The sequence below is a fragment of the Fonsecaea nubica genome, assembly GCF_001646965.1.
Source record: "Fonsecaea nubica strain CBS 269.64 chromosome Unknown Scaff153, whole genome shotgun sequence".
In the NCBI taxonomy this organism is placed as follows: domain Eukaryota; kingdom Fungi; phylum Ascomycota; class Eurotiomycetes; order Chaetothyriales; family Herpotrichiellaceae; genus Fonsecaea; species Fonsecaea nubica.
Genome location: NW_019173826.1, coordinates 22,302 through 40,645, shown reverse-complemented (window position 1 = coordinate 40,645; position 18,344 = coordinate 22,302). Strand labels below are relative to the sequence as shown.

Here is an 18,344-nt window from a genome sequence, read left to right as displayed (position 1 = left end):
CCCACACCACGAGAACGAAAAGATGTAGGAACTGGGAGGGCAGGGAATCTAGCTATACACCACACGCCCGTGACATCACACCGCAACACAACCCCCACCACCACCACCACCACCACCACCACCTCTACACATCATGCCTCCTCCAGACTCCCCCCACCCGGTCGTCGTCCACATACACACCCACATGTACCCGCCGTCATACATCAAACTGCTCTCCTCGCGCACCACGGTCCCCTACATCCACCAGCCCACCGAGACGCCCGACGCCGATCCACGACTCATCATCCTCGCGTCCGACGACGATCCGTCTCGGCCCAAATCCTCGCGGGGCAGGCCCGTCGACAGCACCTACTCGTCGTTTGACCAGAAGCGGGCGTTTATGCGCCGGCACGGCATCTCGTGCAGCGTCGTCAGCCTGGCGAACCCGTGGCTCGACTTCCTCGACCCGGCCACCGCCCTGCAAACGGCCCAGGAAATCAACAATGACCTCGACGCGGCGTGCGCTGAGAATAATAGCGTTGCTTCAGCCTCGCACGACGGACTGAAACTCTACGCCTTTGGCTGTCTCCCCTTGTCCGCCCCGGCAAAGGACATTGTCAGCGAGATCCACCGACTCAAGTCGCTCCGCCACGTCAAGGGCGTCATTATGGGCACGACGGGCTTGGGCAACGGCCTCGACGACCCGGCTCTGGACGACGTCTACTCGGCCCTGGCCTCGACCGCGACCTTGGTCTTCCTGCACCCGCACTACGGCCTGCCAGACTCGGCCTTTGGCGGGCCCGACGTCGTCGCAAAGTCCGGCCATGTCCTGCCTCTGGCACTGGGGTTTCCCCTGGAAACGACCATCGCCGTCTCGAGGATGTACCTTTCGGGCGTCTTCGACCGCCATCCACAATTGCAGTTTCTTCTGGCTCATTCTGGCGGCACCCTGCCCTTCCTGGCGGGGAGGATCGAATCTTGTGTCGCCCACGAGCGGGAATTCATCGCCAACGGCGGCCATCGGCAGGGTCCCCAACGCTCAATTTGGGATGTGCTGCACACAAACATCTACCTTGACGCTGTCATTTACGGACAACCGGGGCTGAAAGCCGCTATCGAGGCGGCAGGCAGCGTGGATCGAGTCATGTTCGGAACCGATCACCCTTTCTTCCCGCCACTCGGGGATGACAAGGAGGCAAAGTGGTTGAGCGTGGAGAGTAATAAAGGGGCCATTGATGACTGCTTACCAGAAGACGAGGCCGCAAAGAAAAAGATCTTGGGTGGAAATGCCATCAGAGTGCTCGGTCTAGACTTATAACCCTATGGTCTCTATCTCAAATATTGAGATCGTGTTGACCGCCCGTTAATTCTCTGTGCTGGCCGCAGGAAGTTCTGCTAAAAGCCCACAAAACTCTAACATCCTAGCAGAACTGAAATACGACAAAAGTGCGTCAAGGGGGTGCTGCTGCTCGAGCCAGATCGCCAAAATGGAAGAGGCTCAACCATCCCTTCTCCCAGATAAGATATTCCAGCCTAGATGCTCCCAAACCTCTCCAATAAACCACTCGGGAGACCGTTCCTTCTCCCCGATCGCCTCCATCACTTGCGTCCATTCTTCTTCCCCCTCCCCTTCCACATCACGTCTCAGAGAATCGTAGAATGTATCGTCATCATCTCCAAACACTCCTCGAAGAAGCGTATTCTGGAGTGTTTCCTCAATTCGTCGCCGAAGACCTTTGCCATGGGCGACATCTTTTGAGTCGGACCCCTGCAATGCGAAAATAAGCTGGGACTTTTCAGACATATTTTTGGTGTTTGCCAGCAAGAATTCCATTCCCTTGCGCAAAATCCAGATGAGGTATGGTCCTTCAATTGTAGCTGCACCTGTCGCGGACGCGGTATCAAGATGCGCAACGTCCATCAAACCGCGTGGTGCAAGCAGACCGGTCTGTTTGTTCCTTGTCCCCGTCAAGTCTGCAAATACCAGAAGTGACAATATTGAACCAACATGGTCTAAGATTGTACACATGTATCCTTCCAAGAGTTCACAGTGAACATCGCTGGAAACGTCAAGCGCTGTTATCATACACGCCAGCGTCCGAACCATCTCTTTGGTCTCGGCGACGGTTTGTTCGCTCATTGGCAAATATCCACGGCTGCAAGTCTCATGCGTAGGGGCAGGTTTCCGTCTCTTCGATTTGACGTGTTGCTTTTGTCTGGCATGTTCATTCAAAGCGAGCTCGTGGAGCCGTCCGAGGAAGGCTTGAAACACCTTGGTCAGGTGTGAGAGAGCAGGGTAGTTTTCTTCACCTTCCTCACCCATCTGTGGCTGGATGCATTCCAGGCTCTCCAGAATTGATGGGTAGACATTCCTGAAGACCGCAGAAAGATCTTGCATCGATGGGTCTTCCAGCTTCGCGTTATTCTTTCGCGTGGCGCTCGGTTGCTTCTGGAGTATCCTTGAGACGGAAATCGCGAGCGCCTTGATTGCATTTACGAGAACCTCCTGACTGGGATCGGTTAGACGCAGGCTGTGACGGAGGGAACTGACGCCGCGAAGCAATGATTGACGATCTGCAGTGAATTAATATCTTCCCACGCTAGATGCCTGAAACACACCTGTGAGCGGTATATTGAGACTTTCAATTCCCAAGTCACTATCGTCAATTTCAAGTTCCCTTTGCTGTCTGGTTGCTGGCTTGGCCTTTCTCACCGGGATCGTCACAGCATCTCGTTTGCGTTTGCCAGCGGCAGACTGTCGTTTTGGAGGCTGGACATCCTCAGCAGGTAGAAAGGAATCTCTCTCTTCTCTCAACCGATCCAGCTCATCGGCTAGCTTCAAGCGCTCTGATTCGGCTTTCTGGTAGGCGCTTTTCCAATACATCGTTGCGTCAAAGTCAAGAATCGCGGAGGGTTTGTGAGACCGGACCACGATGGCCTGACGAAGGTGCTCGAGGTATTCTGACGCTAAATCAGCCCGGGAAGCTCTGTGACACGGAAATTCGATACCTTCTATGGAAGATTGGGGTGGTTTCGAACGAATGACGGCAATGGCAAAGGCGATTTGGGCGGGGCAAGGTAGGTCATGACAGTTCTGGTCCGAGGGTGGCTTGAGGGGAGTTGTCATGTCTCCTATTCACCTTTGAGAGTGTAGGAGAAGCACATACTGCGGACAAAGAAAGGAAAAGTTCAGATACTAGGAGAAAAGAAAGAGTTAGAGAGGAGAAGTCGATGTCATGGAGTCAGAAGAGAGTGACGGAAATCAAGAGCTGGCCAGAGAAACATGGAAGGTGCGAAATGCACTGTTCTGACGACCTATTCGGAAGAGTATAAAAAGAACAGCATGTATTACGCGGGAGGGAGCATGTCAGTGACAGGTTGATATACCGGCATCTACAGACTGAGAGATATGGACACAACTGGTTTGCATGGAGCCCTGCAAAAGCCGCAAGAGGCGAGGCAACGAGGAATCAATGGATGACAGTATATGGGCGTGCGGTGCACCGTAGTGTATACTGCGGAGCATAAAATTCCGGTGACCTCATCCGCCTTTGCGCAGTTCTGCCTTTGCCTGCAGAACTCCAACAACCAGACATAGAATCCACATAGCAGACATTTTCGCAACCATGGCGCCGTCAAATGACGCAGCAGACATGGCTGTCGACTACTACGAACTGCTGTCCATACCAGTAACAGCGTCAGAGTCAGAAATCCGCCGTGCCTACAGGAAGACGTCGCTGCTCTATCACCCGGACAAAGTCAAGCCCACGCCAGAAACCCTGGAGAAGTTCCAACTCCTGCAGACGGCGCTCAACATCCTCACAGACGCCGCCGAAAAAATAAAGTATGACCAGACGCGGGAGGCGAAGCAGAGGCGGCTGGCGGAGACCGCCGCCCTCGAAAGCCGCCGGCGACAGATGAAGGAAGAGCTGGAAAAAAGAGAAGGCTCTGTCACGGGAATGCCCACCGCCGTAGGCGGCGTGAAGCGGACCTGGACGGAGCGAGAACTCGAAATCAAACGCATCGCTGAAGAGAACAGAAAGAAACGGGAAGCGGCAATGGCACACAAGGCGCAAGAGGCACAGGCTCGAACTCAGGCGGCAGAGACGGCAGAGGAGGAGCAATCCGGCTCGATAGACCGGTCTGTCAAGGTGCGCTGGATCAAGGAAGCGGACGGCCTGGATATCGATCAGGAGGCGCTGGAAGAGAACTTCGCCTCAGGCGACGTCGAGAATGTCCTGATGCTGAAAGACAAGAAACGTCGTGTCGAAGGGAGAGATAAAAAGGTTCTACTGGGCACTGCTGTCATTGTGTTCAAGTCACTGGCAATAGCGAAGAAGGTGGTGGCACAAGGCCCATGGGAAGGCATCGAAAGCGTCGAGTGGGCCGCAGCAAAGGAAACTGATGGCGGTTGACAGTGAAGGATGGTTTGAACCATCTACAACTACCTATATCAGAGACCCACCATCAGGTTTCTGTGTCCCCCTATACGAAGAGACTCGAGCATCCTTTGCCAGTGAGTTGCTGCCTGTTGTCAAGTGCTGAACATGGCAACAGGAAGTATCCCCAGGAGACGGTTTCCTCCACCAATGGATCTTACACAACAGGAAGAGTATGCGATGGGATCTCACCAGCGCCTGAAAATGCCTCTTGCTTGAGCCTCACTGGTTTGTGCCACACCGATTGCTGGCCTGCAAGTTGGGACTCGTGACTGTCCATTCCAAGCAATGCGATGGACTGATCAAGCCACAAGAAGCCAGCTGATGAGCAGCATAGAGAATGATGCTTCATAATGACGAGGCCCGTCTGCCAGGCTAGGCTTTGAAGGTCAGTAAGTCAGGGAGGATCGGCGGCGTTGACGCAAGTGGAATGAGCCTCTGGGTTCAATGTAGAGATGCTCAGCGACCACAGAATGAGACGCCTTGTTGTGACATCCGGTTGATCTTATTAGAAGTTTCTTCTTTAATCAAGTTCCTCTTCTTCCTCGTCCTCCTCCTGTCGGGGTTTAGCTTTCTTTTCCTTCCTCCGTAAGCTCTGCTCGACGCCATCCCTCAGCCACTTGGGCACAAACGGCTTGATCATGACTCCCTGCTGTTCTTCGCCTTCCCCCGATCCCCGCTGGACCTTGTACTGCTCAGCTGGGTCGTAGTTCGTCCTGTCCGCCGTCAACTGGATATCCGTCATCATCTCCAGGCGGCACAGCGCGAGCCCGATATTGCCCACGCCCGCCAGCCACTTCCCACTACTCCGCCCTCGCCCTTTGGCTTTGAGCTTGGAGATATTGGAGCCTGGCGGCGGGAGTGCCAGTTGCACACCGGGGTTGTACTCGGGGAGCGTCTGGTCTGCGGGCAGTGGTTCGGCGTCGGGATCGTACAGTTGGCACGGGAGTATCCTCTTCCTGACCACGCCGGTGTGGTGCGTCCGGATGGTCAGTTCCTGACCCAGGTAGCAGCCCTTGAAGAAATCGATCCCGCCGAAGAAATCAATGTTGCTTTCCTGCGGCAGCGCGTGGCCGGAGATGATCTCGGACTGGCCCTCCGCGATCCCGTTGAGCATGCGGTGCACCGTGTATTCTTCCAGCGTGGCACGTTGACTCCCCGTGTCTTCCAGACGCTGCAGCGCGACCGGCCTGGAGGATATCTCGTCGAGCAGCCACCGAACGCCCATTCCGGGTCTGGGATCCTGGCCCCCTAAGCCCCATGCGCTGCTCGGACTCTCTGAGTCGTGACTGTCGCCGGAAGGATGCGACGGCGGGGGTGGCCAAGTGTAGTAAACCCCCATTCTCTGACCATCCACCTTCTCCAACGTGAATTTTGCCCGCAGCTTGTGTTTCTTCAAGTGCTTGAACAGGTCGCCCGCGCTGTCCGAATCAACCTCGATAAACCATTCTTCCCCCGGCTTATCACCCGCGGGGGCTGGTGGGTAGACGAAGACATCGTTCAATATCCTGCCCTGGGCCGAGAGGAACGCCGTGTAGATCGGGTTCGTGCTCCCTCCTATGTCGAGGATCTTGGCCGGGATGAGATTGTGGAGGAAGAGGGCAGTATCGGGCCCGGCGAGGCGGATGATGCTGCGGTTCGTGAGATGGAGGTACTTGCTTCGGGGAGGAGGCGATGTAGCGTGGAGCGGAGGGGATGTGGTGAACTTGCGGCGGACCAGAGGTTGATCGCGAGAGAGGCTCCGGAGCTGGCATTCGGCGCACACAAAGCGCCGGAGTCCACGAGACTTGAATCTCGGAGGCATATTGAGAGGGCAATGTTCACGTTCTTAGGCGTCAAGGGCGGTTCATACTATGTGGAAAGTATTGGTACTGTACCAGCTCGCCAGGTTCGATGACGAACACTTGGAGTGGAATTTCGGATGTGCCATCCTCAATCCTTGCCTTCTCCGCATTTTCTAATTAAAATCCTCGTGGCGTTTGCCCGACAACACACCTACATACTCCGCAACTACATACAAACATTTTTTGATATTCAGCACCTCACTTGTTGCTACCTCTGCACGCCAACCAGTCAAGTACCTGGCCGGCCAGACCAGTTCCTCCAAGATTCTTGCATCGTGAACAGCCTGAAACCCAAAGACTTTTTGTTTGTTGCCTGGACTCTGAAGCCGATGAACGAACGACCTGACTTGTCCAACCAAGCTGGGCCGACAACGAGACAACGACGTGACAACGCGGTTGATTATTTCTCCAAGAAAAAGCGTCGTGTTTCAGCGTTTCCAGAACCCCATATCCCCAAGTTCCGTGTACTTCAGCGGCGTCCTCAACAGATCCTCCTCGCGGATGGCTCTGGCGATTTCTTGGTGGTGCGGCAAGTCACGCCGAGTCTGAAGTTTTGACATGTCGTCGAGCCTGTGGAAAGAACAACAAAATAACACATGTTAGCAAGTGAAATGGATGAAGGAAGGACGCGTGGTTTGGTCTCGCAGCAGCTTTGGTTCCCAACCGCCTCCAGCCGTTTCATTCAACCGAGCTCTACACCAGGTAGGTAGGTACATGACAGGGCGACCTCATCGAACGAGCTGTGAGAGTAGACTCGACATACCGAAAGACAATGATATACTCGACGCCCTCCTCCTCAGACGAGCTTCCCGCATGCTTGGCTCTGTAGTAACGGTACAAGCTGACCCAGGGCTCATGCTGACGGACCTGGTCGGCGACAGTGGCGATGAGCTCCTCGACTCGTTTCTCCTTGCCTGGCTTCGCACAGACCTGCACCATCACATTTGGCGGCACTGGGGCGTTGGACATTGCGTACAGAAGATGTTGTGAAATGAATCTGGCAGGTAGGGAGGCTTTCAGCTGTTGAGAGGGGTGAGTCAGTAGGTGATTCAAAAGAGAACCCGGTTTCGAGCGTGATGTCAACGTCTTAATGTACGGACAAGGGGAGTAGAGGACGTCGTTCGTCGTACTGATGCTGCTCGAATCCTTGTTGCTCTTCGTATTCCAGACTTTCTGGAGGAGTCCCCCGCTTTCTGGATCCGCAAATCCCAACGGCCACAGCCTTCGTGTTCGTATCTTTTCAGCTGAGCTGGGTACTAGGTAGACGAACCCCACGCATTTTACAATGGAGGGAGACTTGGGACAAATCATGACGACAAGAGGGCCGAGACTTTGATCCAGGTCCAGGCCGCAGGTCCATTGCTACTGATCCATCCATCTATCCATCCATCCATCACCTTGACGTGTCATGCATCATATGCGTGGCGGCACAGGAGCAAAGTCAAGTTGAAAGCAGACAATCATCCCTTGCTTGAGAATGAGGCTTTCATCAGCTGGTTGCCGAGGGTGTCTTTTGGTATTCCCGTCATATACATATACATGTGCTATCCAATACAGCTTCACGTGATCCGCTGCATGAGGCTGAAGTATCAAAAGGGGGTGGCACCAGTGGTAATTATTTGGTGGAGAGGAACACAAGAGGAGCGAGGAGGAAAATACCATGGAACGGGCTGGCTTGACAAAGATCAGGACTTTTGAAAGATCTAAGAGTCGAACGCCTTTGAAAAAAAAAAAAATGGCAAGATTAGATCTCTATACTGGTGTACGAGTAAACAACCCAGATACCCAGATCATGGGAGGGAAGCAAGTATCCCGCAGCAATTGACCGCCCTCCCATCAATACCAAATGATCATTTCCGACCAGAAGCACAAGTACATGTAATGTGTACTCGTAATTAATACATCCGGGGATTCTCTGCACGCTTCTCCAGCGGCAGCTTCTCCCAGCGCCCGATGAGGACGGTCCGACAAGACCTGCCAAACGTGCGGATCCAGGCGTAGACCGTGTTCAGCCCGCGCCGGCGTTTGCTCGTCCCGGGCTGGCCGTGCCACTTCTTCATCCGGAAGGTGTAGTACAGCAGGGGGATCATGACGAGGTCGAACGCCACGTACGCCCAGACGAGGCCAAAGTTGCGCCAGCGCTGGCCCCACGAGATGCCGCGCGGGCTCAGGTACTGGTCCGCGACAGACAGCGCGCAGTATTCGCAGTTGCTCGTCGCCGCGGGGTTGTACAGCGTGCCCGGCGCCAGCTGGAGGTAGGGCGCGAGGTACTGGCCGCACGTCATGTTCGGTGGCGGAGAGAAGATGCTCATTTCGTTTTCCGAGCATACGACCTTGCGGCTGTGCAGCGCCGTCGCCACGATGCCGTCGATGATGTAGGTGAAGGGGCTCACGCGGTACATGAACGTCCAGAAGCCCGGCAGCGCATCCGGTGGTTGAAGCACGCTGGGAACGAGTTAATTGATGCGAATCAAAAAGTGAAAAAGGGAGATCACTACTCACCCGTTGAACAAAACACACATGGCGAACATAAGTGTTGCAATAATACCGGCAGTCTCTGCGTCAGGCAGAGCTGCAATCACCATCTGCGAAAACGTACTTGCATACACGAAAAATTGTACGCAGAACAACAAGACAAGTCCTTGTCTTTCCGAAGATTGTATGCTTTGTGATCATCTGTCAGCGCAGAACATGCAGAGATCAATGCTTCAAAAGACTTACCCAAAAACCGAGTAGTAATACGAAGCATATACCATGATCCCGAGCAGGATCTGGTAGGGTATCTCCACGATGATGTTGGCCAGCAGAAATGCAACATACGAGTAAGCCCTGGACGGGCGCTCGCGAACTTCGTAGAGCGACCGCTGAATGACGAATCGAGGAATGATTTGCTGAATCAATGCCGTGAATATTGTGGTAAGCATGAACACACTCAATAACACATTCTGTAACCCTTGTTGAGAGCTGTTGGACTGCCAGAATGAGAAGCCAATGAACCTATCTCGATCAGCGTCCTCTCCCTTCAAATAGTTCAAATGTTGGGCAATACTCACAGAGATGAAGCAACACCAAGGCCGAACTTGTGGAGGATATATCCAGGAGTCCTCCAATACTGCTGAAAGGCGCGGACGGTCGTGTAATATGTCTGAGTGTAAATCGGAACTGCATACTGACTCAGACTCGTGCCGGTGTCGTCTTCCACGGGAATCTTGCTTGTTTCCTGGTTGATTCGGTCCAACTCTGCCAGTATATTCTTGTTCTCCTCGCTCGATCTCCAAGTCTCAACCCAATCACGGTTGTCTTTGGCGCTTGCTTCAGGATTGACCACTTCCAGCATGTACTCTGCCACGTTTTCAGAATCGCTGCAGGGCCTGGCTCCGTGCCTCTCAAAGTAGCCGGTCAGGGTCTGTGAGTTGGTGCCGATTTCGCCAAAGTAGACGGTCCGGCCTCCGGTAGTGAGGAAGAGCAATCGATCAAATTCCTGAAACAGTAGCGCACTGGGCTGATGAATGGTCGACAGAACAGCTTGTCCGTGGTCGGCAAGTTTTCGGAGGAAGCTGAGAATAGACCAGGAGCTTTGTGAGTCCAGCCCACTGGTTGGCTCATCGAGGAAGAAGAGGAGGGCAGGTTTCGCGGCGAGCTCTACCCCTATCGTAAGGAGTTTTCGTTGCTCAACATTCAGGCCTTCACCCGGCACACCGACCACGGCCTCGGCAAAGTCTTCGGCGTTGATCATCTTCAGGACAATCAGCATACCCTCATACCTTCGCGACAAGGATATACAAACCTTGATGACTTCCTCGACGTACTCGTACTTCTCCTTCTTTGAGACAGACTTCGGCTGACGGACCATGGCGCTAAAACGCAATGCTTCACGGACAGTCGAGGTCTCGAGATGGAGATCCTGTTGCTGTACATACCCTGCCATTTGTTAGCCCACAAGCTGCGATGAAATGCTATTGCTGATAATGTCATACCTGTTTTCCTTTGAAAGCTGGGGTCCAAGGGCTTTCCATTCACAAGCATGTCACCCGTCACAATTCCGATCGAGGTGCGCTGTGCTAAAACGTCCAGCAGTGTTGTCTTCCCAGCACCTGATACACCCATCAGAGCAGTTAATGTTCCAGGCTTGACCCATCCTGATACTTGGTCGAGTAGCCTGCGTGTACCGTCCTTGACAGGGATATCGTAGTTGACATTGTGCCAAGTAAAGATCGCCTTTTGTGGTGGGATTGCCCGGATATCTTCAGCTTGGGTGTCAGACCTCCCGGTTATTGCGAGGGAAGCCTCAGGATCTTCCGAGTTTTCATGTCTCAACCCCTCTTCGACGTAATGTGGTACGTGGCCACGGCGGAACAGCAACACTTCTCCCTTGCCATCTGGTTTGGAGTTGATTTCAGATACTCCTAGGTAAGTGATCATGAAGAAGATCAAGAAAGCAATCACTATGCCGAGATTCCGCCAGGTGTGGCTGTAACTGTATCTGTAAGATTTTTCGAGATACGTGTCACCAGACACCGTCGATTGGCCGACAATCGCACCGGGAACAGAGCAGATAAACGTGTCCCCAAGCAGGTTTGGATATGCAGGAACGAAACTATGATCCGCGTTAGTGGAGCGCGATGAAGGGGACGAAAACATTGACTTACTTGCCACAAGGGAATTGCCTTCCATGAAACTCATTGACCAGAAGTGCTTCAAATGCAAATGCAACCGGATTGCACCACGACAGCCACTTGAACCAAGGGTGCATATTGGGTCGAGGTATTGTGAAACCAGTGTATATCACTATCGCCAGGACGAACACGGCAGCGATCGCAAGTGCTTGTGTGACTGTTTTGGTCGCGGCGCCGATGGTTCTGAAGAGTCCCATCATGGCCATCCTCGTGAGAAAGGCGAAGAGGAAGAAGACGAAGAACTGTGCAGCTTCCCTCCGGAGGCCCGAGAGGAAATAGAGGACAACGTTGAAGACGACGGCGGTGAGCAGCTGAACTGGTAGATCCGCTACTACAGTAGCCAGCGCCTCTGTGAATGGGTGGTAGAAGCTATAACCAGGTCAGTACGGACTACAGAAGAGCCGACGCGCAACTGGGGATTTCGAAGCGCTTCAAAGGCCAGTCTGGCCACATAACACTCACGCGTAAGAAGCTTGCTTTTCCACGATAGGTCTTTGGTCGTACAAGCGATTGATTTCCGTAACTGCAATCAGAGCATTCAATAATACAGCGGAGAAAATAACGGAACTCTTCGCGAAGAAACTATTCGTGTCGTTGATCGTGCCGTAGAAAATGGAGCCGATAATGAGGGCCATACTCGCTTGTCCAATGACCAAGGTGAATCGGATGTCCCGTTCGTTCCAAAGACGCTGAAAGCCTCGCTTGGTGCAAATCTGAATCTGCATCGGCGTCGAAACGGTGTACGGGGAGCTCGGGGGAACATGGTGCGCTTGGACCGCACGACGAGCGGCTTTGAATTCATCAGCCGCAGCGGAGGTGTAATCTTCTTCTTCGTGAGTCTTCATTTCTTCTTGGAGGGACCTGTAAAGGCTCGAGTTCCGCCAGTATTTTTCGAATTCGACAGCGGTACGAGGAACCTTTTCTTCGTATCCTGTTCTCGTTTTTCTTTCGTTCACGTTTGAGATTGAGGTCAGAAAGTCAGGGGTTGTTTGTCGAGCTGGACAGTGCCAACCCATCTCTGTAAAGTAGTCTCTCGCAAGAATGGTTGGGCCAAAGTAGATCTCCCGTCCCTCATAGAGGACCACGACCTTGTCAAAAGCGTCGTACATCGCCTGGGAAGCCTGATACGCGGCAACTGCGTGGGCAGAGCCGATCAAGTCGGCACTCAACCGGAGAGTTCGGACGAAAGTGAGAGCAGAAGAAGCGTCTAGGCCACGCGTACTGTTGTCCCAACAGCCGATGGGTGAAAATGAGAGAAGCATCTCAGCAATGCTCACTCGCTTGCAAAAGGGTTAGCATATGTTAATGGTGTTGTATATCCAGAAGCTTACCTTCCTCTCCCCTCCTGAAGCACCTCGTACATACGCATTGCCTACTTTTGTATTCTGGACATGAGTTAATCCGCATACTGCCATTACGACGGCTGTGGCCCTCTTGACGTTTTCTTTTCGCGACTCCCCCAAGATTCGGTTTCGTGGGGTACGCATGGCAGCGGCAAATTCGAGAGTCTGTCTGACGGTCAAATGTGGAAAGTGTATGTCGACTTCGGCATTATAGACGATCTCGCCCTTGAAGTGCTTGATCATTTGGTGCTGAGGTATTCCTGTCCAGATATTAGGTCCATACGGTCAGCCGAAGCAAGGAGGCAATCCATACCACTGTAGTGTATGACCGAGTCATCCCCTACTTTCAGGCCATGGAGTTCTCCAGCTAACGTCTTTAAAAGGGTCGAGCATCCGCTTCCAGGGCGACCCAAGACCAGCAACATCTCTCCGGGCTTGACGACGCCGTCAAAACCGGCGAGAATCTTTCTCTGTGGCTTTTTCGCAAAGCGTACCAATTCCCCTATGCGCAAGGGAGCAAGGAGATAGGACGCTACCGTCGGCTGGAGATTCATGGCGATCCCAGAGCCTGATACGCTCAGGTTCCTGAATGTGATTGATGCGCGCCGATGCTTGATGTTTGCACCTTCTGCTTCTCGAAGGGTCATCCTGGCCCATTTGTATATGTCGAAAGCGGGATCAGAAGGATCCAGAGCAGGGTCAGGACTTTCTCCGTGCTGTTCGGGTGGCTGTCAATTGCGGTGAGTTGAGGAGCTTTCACGATTTAACTCCATAGAGCTCCTAGAAGCCTTACCTTTGCCTCGCTGGCAACCCGTGTGATCTCAGCACGGTCAGCATCCGTGATGGGCTCATAGTTGCTCGCTTTGCTGGACATTGACTGGCTGCGCTGCAGTTTTTCATCCCAACTCGAAACCGACTGCGCACTTCGTGACCGGGTACTGGAGATGTCGTTCTCGTCATCTTCGGTCTCATTCTGTCTTTGACTGCTTGACGCCATTGATGCAAAAAGAATCAATTGTGTTCTTGTGAGAAAGTAAACAACACAGCCATAGCAGAAGCCTGTCAGGGACGACACGGTCCCCCATAAATGTACTGACTCTGGGGCCCGTCAAATAGCTCAACAGGTGCATAATAAGCCTCGGAGGCGATGCCTCCGTCTGGAGTCCCACCTGCATGTTTATTTTTTTTTTGCCCGGTATTTCCGTTTGAAGTCTTCTGATAATGAGGTCGAAATATTGGACTACACACTACTGAAGCACATATACTATCGTATGATGTGTCCGGGTTAAGTTTGGGTCCGAAACCCGGCGAGAAGCTGATTGGCGGATCGTATATCGTATTGGGGCAAGTGGCTGTACGGCTTATCCCGCCGCTTGCACGTGACCCTGACGCCGGCCGAGGGGCCTCCGAACTTGGGCGCCAAGACTCGGCTCCTTTTCGCTTTTCCGCTTCTATGGTGCGTTCACAATCCCCGCATCTGCCGAGTACATGCTTGTACATTCTTTAACTATTCACTTAATCGAAGCACCAACCTGGCTCTCCTGGGGCTGTCTTCCACAGCGCGGGAAATGGAGACTAGCTGACACCTGACGGCACACATTCACTGACGTCATTGTCTGAAGGAGTCGATATTTCAATCACTCAATTGACATCCCTGCATCGATAGCACCAAAAATCACACCGTTGCGCAAAGTCGATCACACCACAAATTTACCCACGAAGTCTCACGCACGAACCTTTTTGAGAGGAAAAAGGAGGCAGGGTATTGCCCAACGCCAAATATGACCTACCTTACAGATCTGCACTCGTATCTGCACCAATCCTCGCTCCTCATCCAAGCCTACCCTTCCGCACGGATCACGACAAAGTATGCACTACCCCGGAAACCTAATACACAGGCCAAGTCAAACCCCAAGGGATCTAAACGGAAAGAGGATTCTGCTTCTGTCCCCTCGACGACAGACACAGCGCCAACAGCTGCGAATCCACAGCCGCAAAGCAAGCGGGAGCGTTCTGCTGTTCTCACCTTGAAAACGTACCACGCAGAGAGCGGAATATGCTTGAAATATCGAACCGACAAGGCTGCTGAAGTTGGGAGATTATTGACTGGACTAGGGAGACTGGCCAAGGGGGAGATCATTGAGATGCCTTCCGCTGTTGCTGTATCTGCGGCGGCGCCAGGAGCTGGAACAGGCGTGGATGGTGACAAGATGGACATCGATATGGGGAACGGCGTTACGACAACCAAGGTCGAGGACAAAGTTGTCACTGCGCCGCCAGCTGTGACGCATGGGGGTGGAGGTGGAAAGGGGAAAAAGAAGAAAGGGAAGAAGTGAAGGTCGCTCTGAATGGGTTGGATGCACATACCGGTATGCCCGTCAATCAACGGGTGGTCGACTAGGCTCCGTCGCGCCGCCAATGTCGCAAAGATGATACATCCTGAGAAAGGGAATGGCATTGCACGGATAATGATCACCACGAGGTTGAAGTGCAAGGGAAGCCAGTGACGGGAGCAAGAAACACTGGTGCAGTTCGAATGGCTCCCAATCCATGCTGAGAAGGTGGTCGAACCCCCGCGGTCACTATAGCATGGGGGATGAAATCATCTCCAAGGAGATAATACTGAAGCTACCAAGCGGTGATGATTTCGCACGATCAATTTCGTGTCATACCCAGAGGGTCAACATAGGCCGAATCCGATGAGGCTGGCTTTTACCAGCAAATGGAACCAAGGCTAAGGCTTTTCGCTGCATCCGCGAACGACATGAGACAGGATAATACAGCTATTATGTTTATGATTGGAGTTCTTGTTCAGAGCACTAGTATGTATTTCGTACAACCTTCCAGTTCACCACGCTATGAATTTCTTCCATGATTAACCAAAAAGCCAGAGCCTCTCAAGCTGACCCATGCATCCGCGAAGATGCAAACTGTTTTCAAAACCAGTTCAGCAAGAATAGCCATATCCTCCTCACTCGAGAACCGTGTAAAGCCGCCGCGCCGCTCTCTTGTTGACAGATGCCAATGTGAAATGGGTATAACATGTGGAAAGGATGGGACACCCTCTAGGTTTTCTTCCTTCGTTTACCGGGAAACGCCTTGAACACCGACAGAAAATGAAATCGTCGTCAAAGATCTAGTATGATCTAAAAGTCTTCGTCAAAGCTGATGCCGTTGCTTTCGGCTTCCGTCTTCTCCTCCTTGGGGGAAGTAGACTTCTCTTCAGATTTCTTGTTGGCTGAAGTCATGACACCACTCTTTTGGTAGTCGCCGACGCGCTTCTCGAAGAAGTTGGTCTTGCCCGCAAGAGAGATGTTTTCCATCTAAAGGTCCCATCCAGTTAGCATTTCAAATCCGACGTGCATTTCGGTTAGGAAGGGTAACAGCGCCACATAACTGTTGCACCGATGAACACATGGGATAGTACTTACGAATGGGAAGGGGTTCTGCGCATTGTAGTGTCGCTTGTTGCCCAGGGCGAGGAGCAAGCGGTCAGCGACAAACTCAATGTACTGACACATGAGCTTCGAGTTCATGCCAAGCAATGCGACGGGAAGGGCATCGGTGAGAAACTCCTTTTCAATCTTAACAGCCTCCGTTATAATGTTTTCGATGAGTTGTGGGTCGGGCTTGTGCTGCAGATGTTGCATCAGCAGGCATGCAAAGTCCGTATGCATGCCCTCATCACGAGAGATGAGCTCGTTGGAGAAGGTGAGGCCAGGCATGAGACCCTTGCTCTTCAGCCAGAAGATGGATGCAAACGATCCAGAGAAGAAGATGCCTTCGACAGCAGCGAAAGCAACCAGACGTTGAGCAAAGCTCGACTCTTTGTCTGAGATCCATCGCAAAGCCCAGTCTGCTTTCTTGCGAATGCAAGGGATCGTGTCGACGGCGTCAAACAGATACGTCTTCTCTTTGGGATCCTTCACATAGGTGTCAATCAGAAGACTGTACATCTCAGAGTGAATGTTCTCCATCATGACTTGAAACCTTTTGGGACTGTCAGTAACGTAGCTATGGAGCGGGAGGAAGTTGCTTACCCGTAAAAGCAACGTGCTTCCGGTACCTGCACTTCGGCGCTGAAGCGCTCAAGAAGGTTCTCGTTGACAATTCCATCTGAGGCAGCGAAGAAAGCGAGGACATGGGAGATGAAGTAGCGTTCGTCATTGTTTAGACGGTTGTGCCAGTCGTGAAGATCTTTAGAAAGATCGACCTCTTCTGCCGTCCAGAAACTGGCCTCGGCACGCTTATACATGTTCCACTGTGCAACGTTAGCCAGGGAGCTTCGGTCGCAGAAGAATCTGCGCTGGTAGCCATGACACGTACAATCTCATGGTACTTCAAAGGGAAGAGAACGAAGCGATGAGGATTCTCTTGCAGCAGTGGCTCTTCAGCCTCGAGCTCTTTAAGCGTCTTGGGGACCTGAGCCTGTTTGTCCTTCTCCTCTGCCTCTGGTGCCGGCTGTTTCTCAGTCTCTGGCTCCGGTTTGGCCGTGGGTTCGGTGGGCTCGAGGGGAACAGGCATGTTTTCCTTATCCTCAACATTGAAGTTGAGTTTCTTAATAGGACTGTCTTTGACCTTGAGATTCTCGAGGCTTGCAGCCGCCTGCGCGTATTTGTTAGTAAGATGTACATGTCGAAAGAGTCCATGATGCAAGTGGCAAACACACCTGTTTCGACGGCGTAACTTGAGTCGTCATTGTTCAGTGATGAGATAAGGAGCAATGAGGGAACAAAGAAGTACTGGTATATGAGCAGGACAAGTAGAAGTGATCGTGGTTGTTGAGTAGAAAGGGTGGAAGAGAAATGTCAATTGAGAGCAGATGTAAACTGGTTGCTGGGCGTATTTAATGTGAACGCGCTAGAGCGTGAACCGCGACAACGTGACAGAGCGTGTTCGCGCAGGCTGGGGGGCGACCAGGGGTGCAGGGCTAAGTAGTGGCCTGCGTCCGATGTTGATCCACTTTACCACAACAATGCACCACCAGAGTGCGTGACAGTGACCACGGATTCTTAGCCAATGTGGATTCCTTATGAAATGCTGAACAATGATCGTGGATGGACTTCAGGAGAGGCACTTTTCTTGATTAGCCACTGTGGTCATTTCAACCCCCTAAGCTGGACAGCTGCCTGAAGTTTCTGAAAAACTTTACTGACCATAGACCCACGCAACTTGCAGAGAAATGTGCCTCCGAATTTGGCGGTTGCGGCCGCCGCTTTTGGAGGTGGGCTTCCCTTGGTGCCAAGAACTCAGACTTATATAATGTCCAAGAGCAGCTATTCCTACCTCGTACATCGCAGACATCGTGAACACTATGGCCACCAGCGAAACTCCCCTTGCCCTCGCTTATTCGATTGGTGACATCAGAACCGTCGAGTCCCTCCCTGGGAGTTCAACTGCTCTGGATCTATTTAGTGCATTGCAGATTGCTGTTGAAAAAATAATCCACCCATAGTCCAGTGTTTCCTGGCTGCTGGTGCCCAGCCGACACCATTCGATTTCATCAAAGGCTGTGGAACAGCGCTCATATCCTGTTCTCGAATTAATGCTGTGGCATGGTTACGACTTGAATCACGCTTGGCGAAACGATTATCCTCCACCTCTTGCGTGAGTCAGTGCTTCACAAGTGGCCAATCTAGCCTTCTAATATAGTCTAGCGATGGCTAGTTAACCACGGCGCCGATCCGAATATTCTGGACAAAGAAATATTCGAGAGAAGTGATTGTATTGGCATTGACTCGAGATCGGGGTAAGAATGCTCAAGTGCAGCGACCTACCCTCATGTCGCAATTGAATCTCTTGCAGAATCTCATCACAATCCCAGATATCAAGGATTAGTTTGTTGTTGGCCCTCCTCTCTTTTTGTCCGAGGCCAGAAATGGCCTACACCTACTCGGTACTGTGGATATCAAAAGTAGCGGCACGCCGAGAGTTTCACAGTTCGAGGAAGTAATCTAATCTAATCTGATCCGCCCCTAATTATGACATTCTCGGACGTTCCCATGCTGCTTTGATCGTCCATTCCTAATACGGTAGCACCGGCCACACAACCAGCATCCTTCC

At 52.4% G+C, this 18,344-nt stretch overlaps 8 protein-coding genes across 8 annotated transcripts; 3 read left to right on the top strand and 5 right to left on the bottom strand.

The window, feature by feature from the left end:
- Positions 1–133: 133 nt before the first annotated feature.
- On the top strand, positions 134–1,297 carry AYO20_11424 (hypothetical protein; the record flags this gene model as incomplete). Its single annotated transcript, XM_022649673.1, has 1 exon — positions 134–1,297. The coding sequence occupies one exon, from the start codon at positions 134–136 to the stop codon at positions 1,295–1,297; it is 1,164 nt and encodes a 387-aa protein (XP_022494368.1).
- Positions 1,298–1,477: 180 nt separating this feature from the next.
- Positions 1,478–3,106, bottom strand: AYO20_11423 (hypothetical protein; the record flags this gene model as incomplete). The annotated part of the gene is made up of 2 exons (XM_022649672.1): positions 1,478–2,553; positions 2,599–3,106. The coding sequence occupies 2 exons, from the start codon at positions 3,104–3,106 to the stop codon at positions 1,478–1,480; spliced, it is 1,584 nt and encodes a 527-aa protein (XP_022494367.1).
- Positions 3,107–3,605: 499 nt separating this feature from the next.
- On the top strand, positions 3,606–4,394 carry AYO20_11422 (hypothetical protein; the record flags this gene model as incomplete). Its single annotated transcript, XM_022649671.1, has 1 exon — positions 3,606–4,394. One exon carries the CDS (start codon positions 3,606–3,608, stop codon positions 4,392–4,394), a length of 789 nt encoding a protein of 262 aa, XP_022494366.1.
- Positions 4,395–4,941: 547 nt separating this feature from the next.
- On the bottom strand, positions 4,942–6,222 carry AYO20_11421 (hypothetical protein; the record flags this gene model as incomplete). The annotated part of the gene is made up of 1 exon (XM_022649670.1): positions 4,942–6,222. One exon carries the CDS (start codon positions 6,220–6,222, stop codon positions 4,942–4,944), a length of 1,281 nt encoding a protein of 426 aa, XP_022494365.1.
- A 468-nt stretch (positions 6,223–6,690) lies between these two features.
- AYO20_11420 (hypothetical protein) lies at positions 6,691–7,231 on the bottom strand (the record flags this gene model as incomplete). The annotated part of the gene is made up of 2 exons (XM_022649669.1): positions 6,691–6,832; positions 7,026–7,231. The coding sequence occupies 2 exons, from the start codon at positions 7,229–7,231 to the stop codon at positions 6,691–6,693; spliced, it is 348 nt and encodes a 115-aa protein (XP_022494364.1).
- A 926-nt stretch (positions 7,232–8,157) lies between these two features.
- AYO20_11419 (hypothetical protein) lies at positions 8,158–13,278 on the bottom strand (the record flags this gene model as incomplete). Its single annotated transcript, XM_022649668.1, has 11 exons — positions 8,158–8,707; positions 8,765–8,926; positions 8,984–9,259; positions 9,316–9,998; positions 10,050–10,183; positions 10,240–10,859; positions 10,912–11,307; positions 11,401–12,218; positions 12,270–12,541; positions 12,595–13,009; positions 13,075–13,278. The coding sequence occupies 11 exons, from the start codon at positions 13,276–13,278 to the stop codon at positions 8,158–8,160; spliced, it is 4,530 nt and encodes a 1,509-aa protein (XP_022494363.1).
- A 784-nt stretch (positions 13,279–14,062) lies between these two features.
- AYO20_11418 (hypothetical protein) lies at positions 14,063–14,617 on the top strand (the record flags this gene model as incomplete). Its single annotated transcript, XM_022649667.1, has 1 exon — positions 14,063–14,617. One exon carries the CDS (start codon positions 14,063–14,065, stop codon positions 14,615–14,617), a length of 555 nt encoding a protein of 184 aa, XP_022494362.1.
- Positions 14,618–15,427: 810 nt separating this feature from the next.
- On the bottom strand, positions 15,428–16,980 carry AYO20_11417 (hypothetical protein; the record flags this gene model as incomplete). The annotated part of the gene is made up of 5 exons (XM_022649666.1): positions 15,428–15,604; positions 15,713–16,271; positions 16,322–16,542; positions 16,608–16,886; positions 16,951–16,980. The coding sequence occupies 5 exons, from the start codon at positions 16,978–16,980 to the stop codon at positions 15,428–15,430; spliced, it is 1,266 nt and encodes a 421-aa protein (XP_022494361.1).
- Between the last annotated feature and the right edge of the window lie 1,364 nt (positions 16,981–18,344).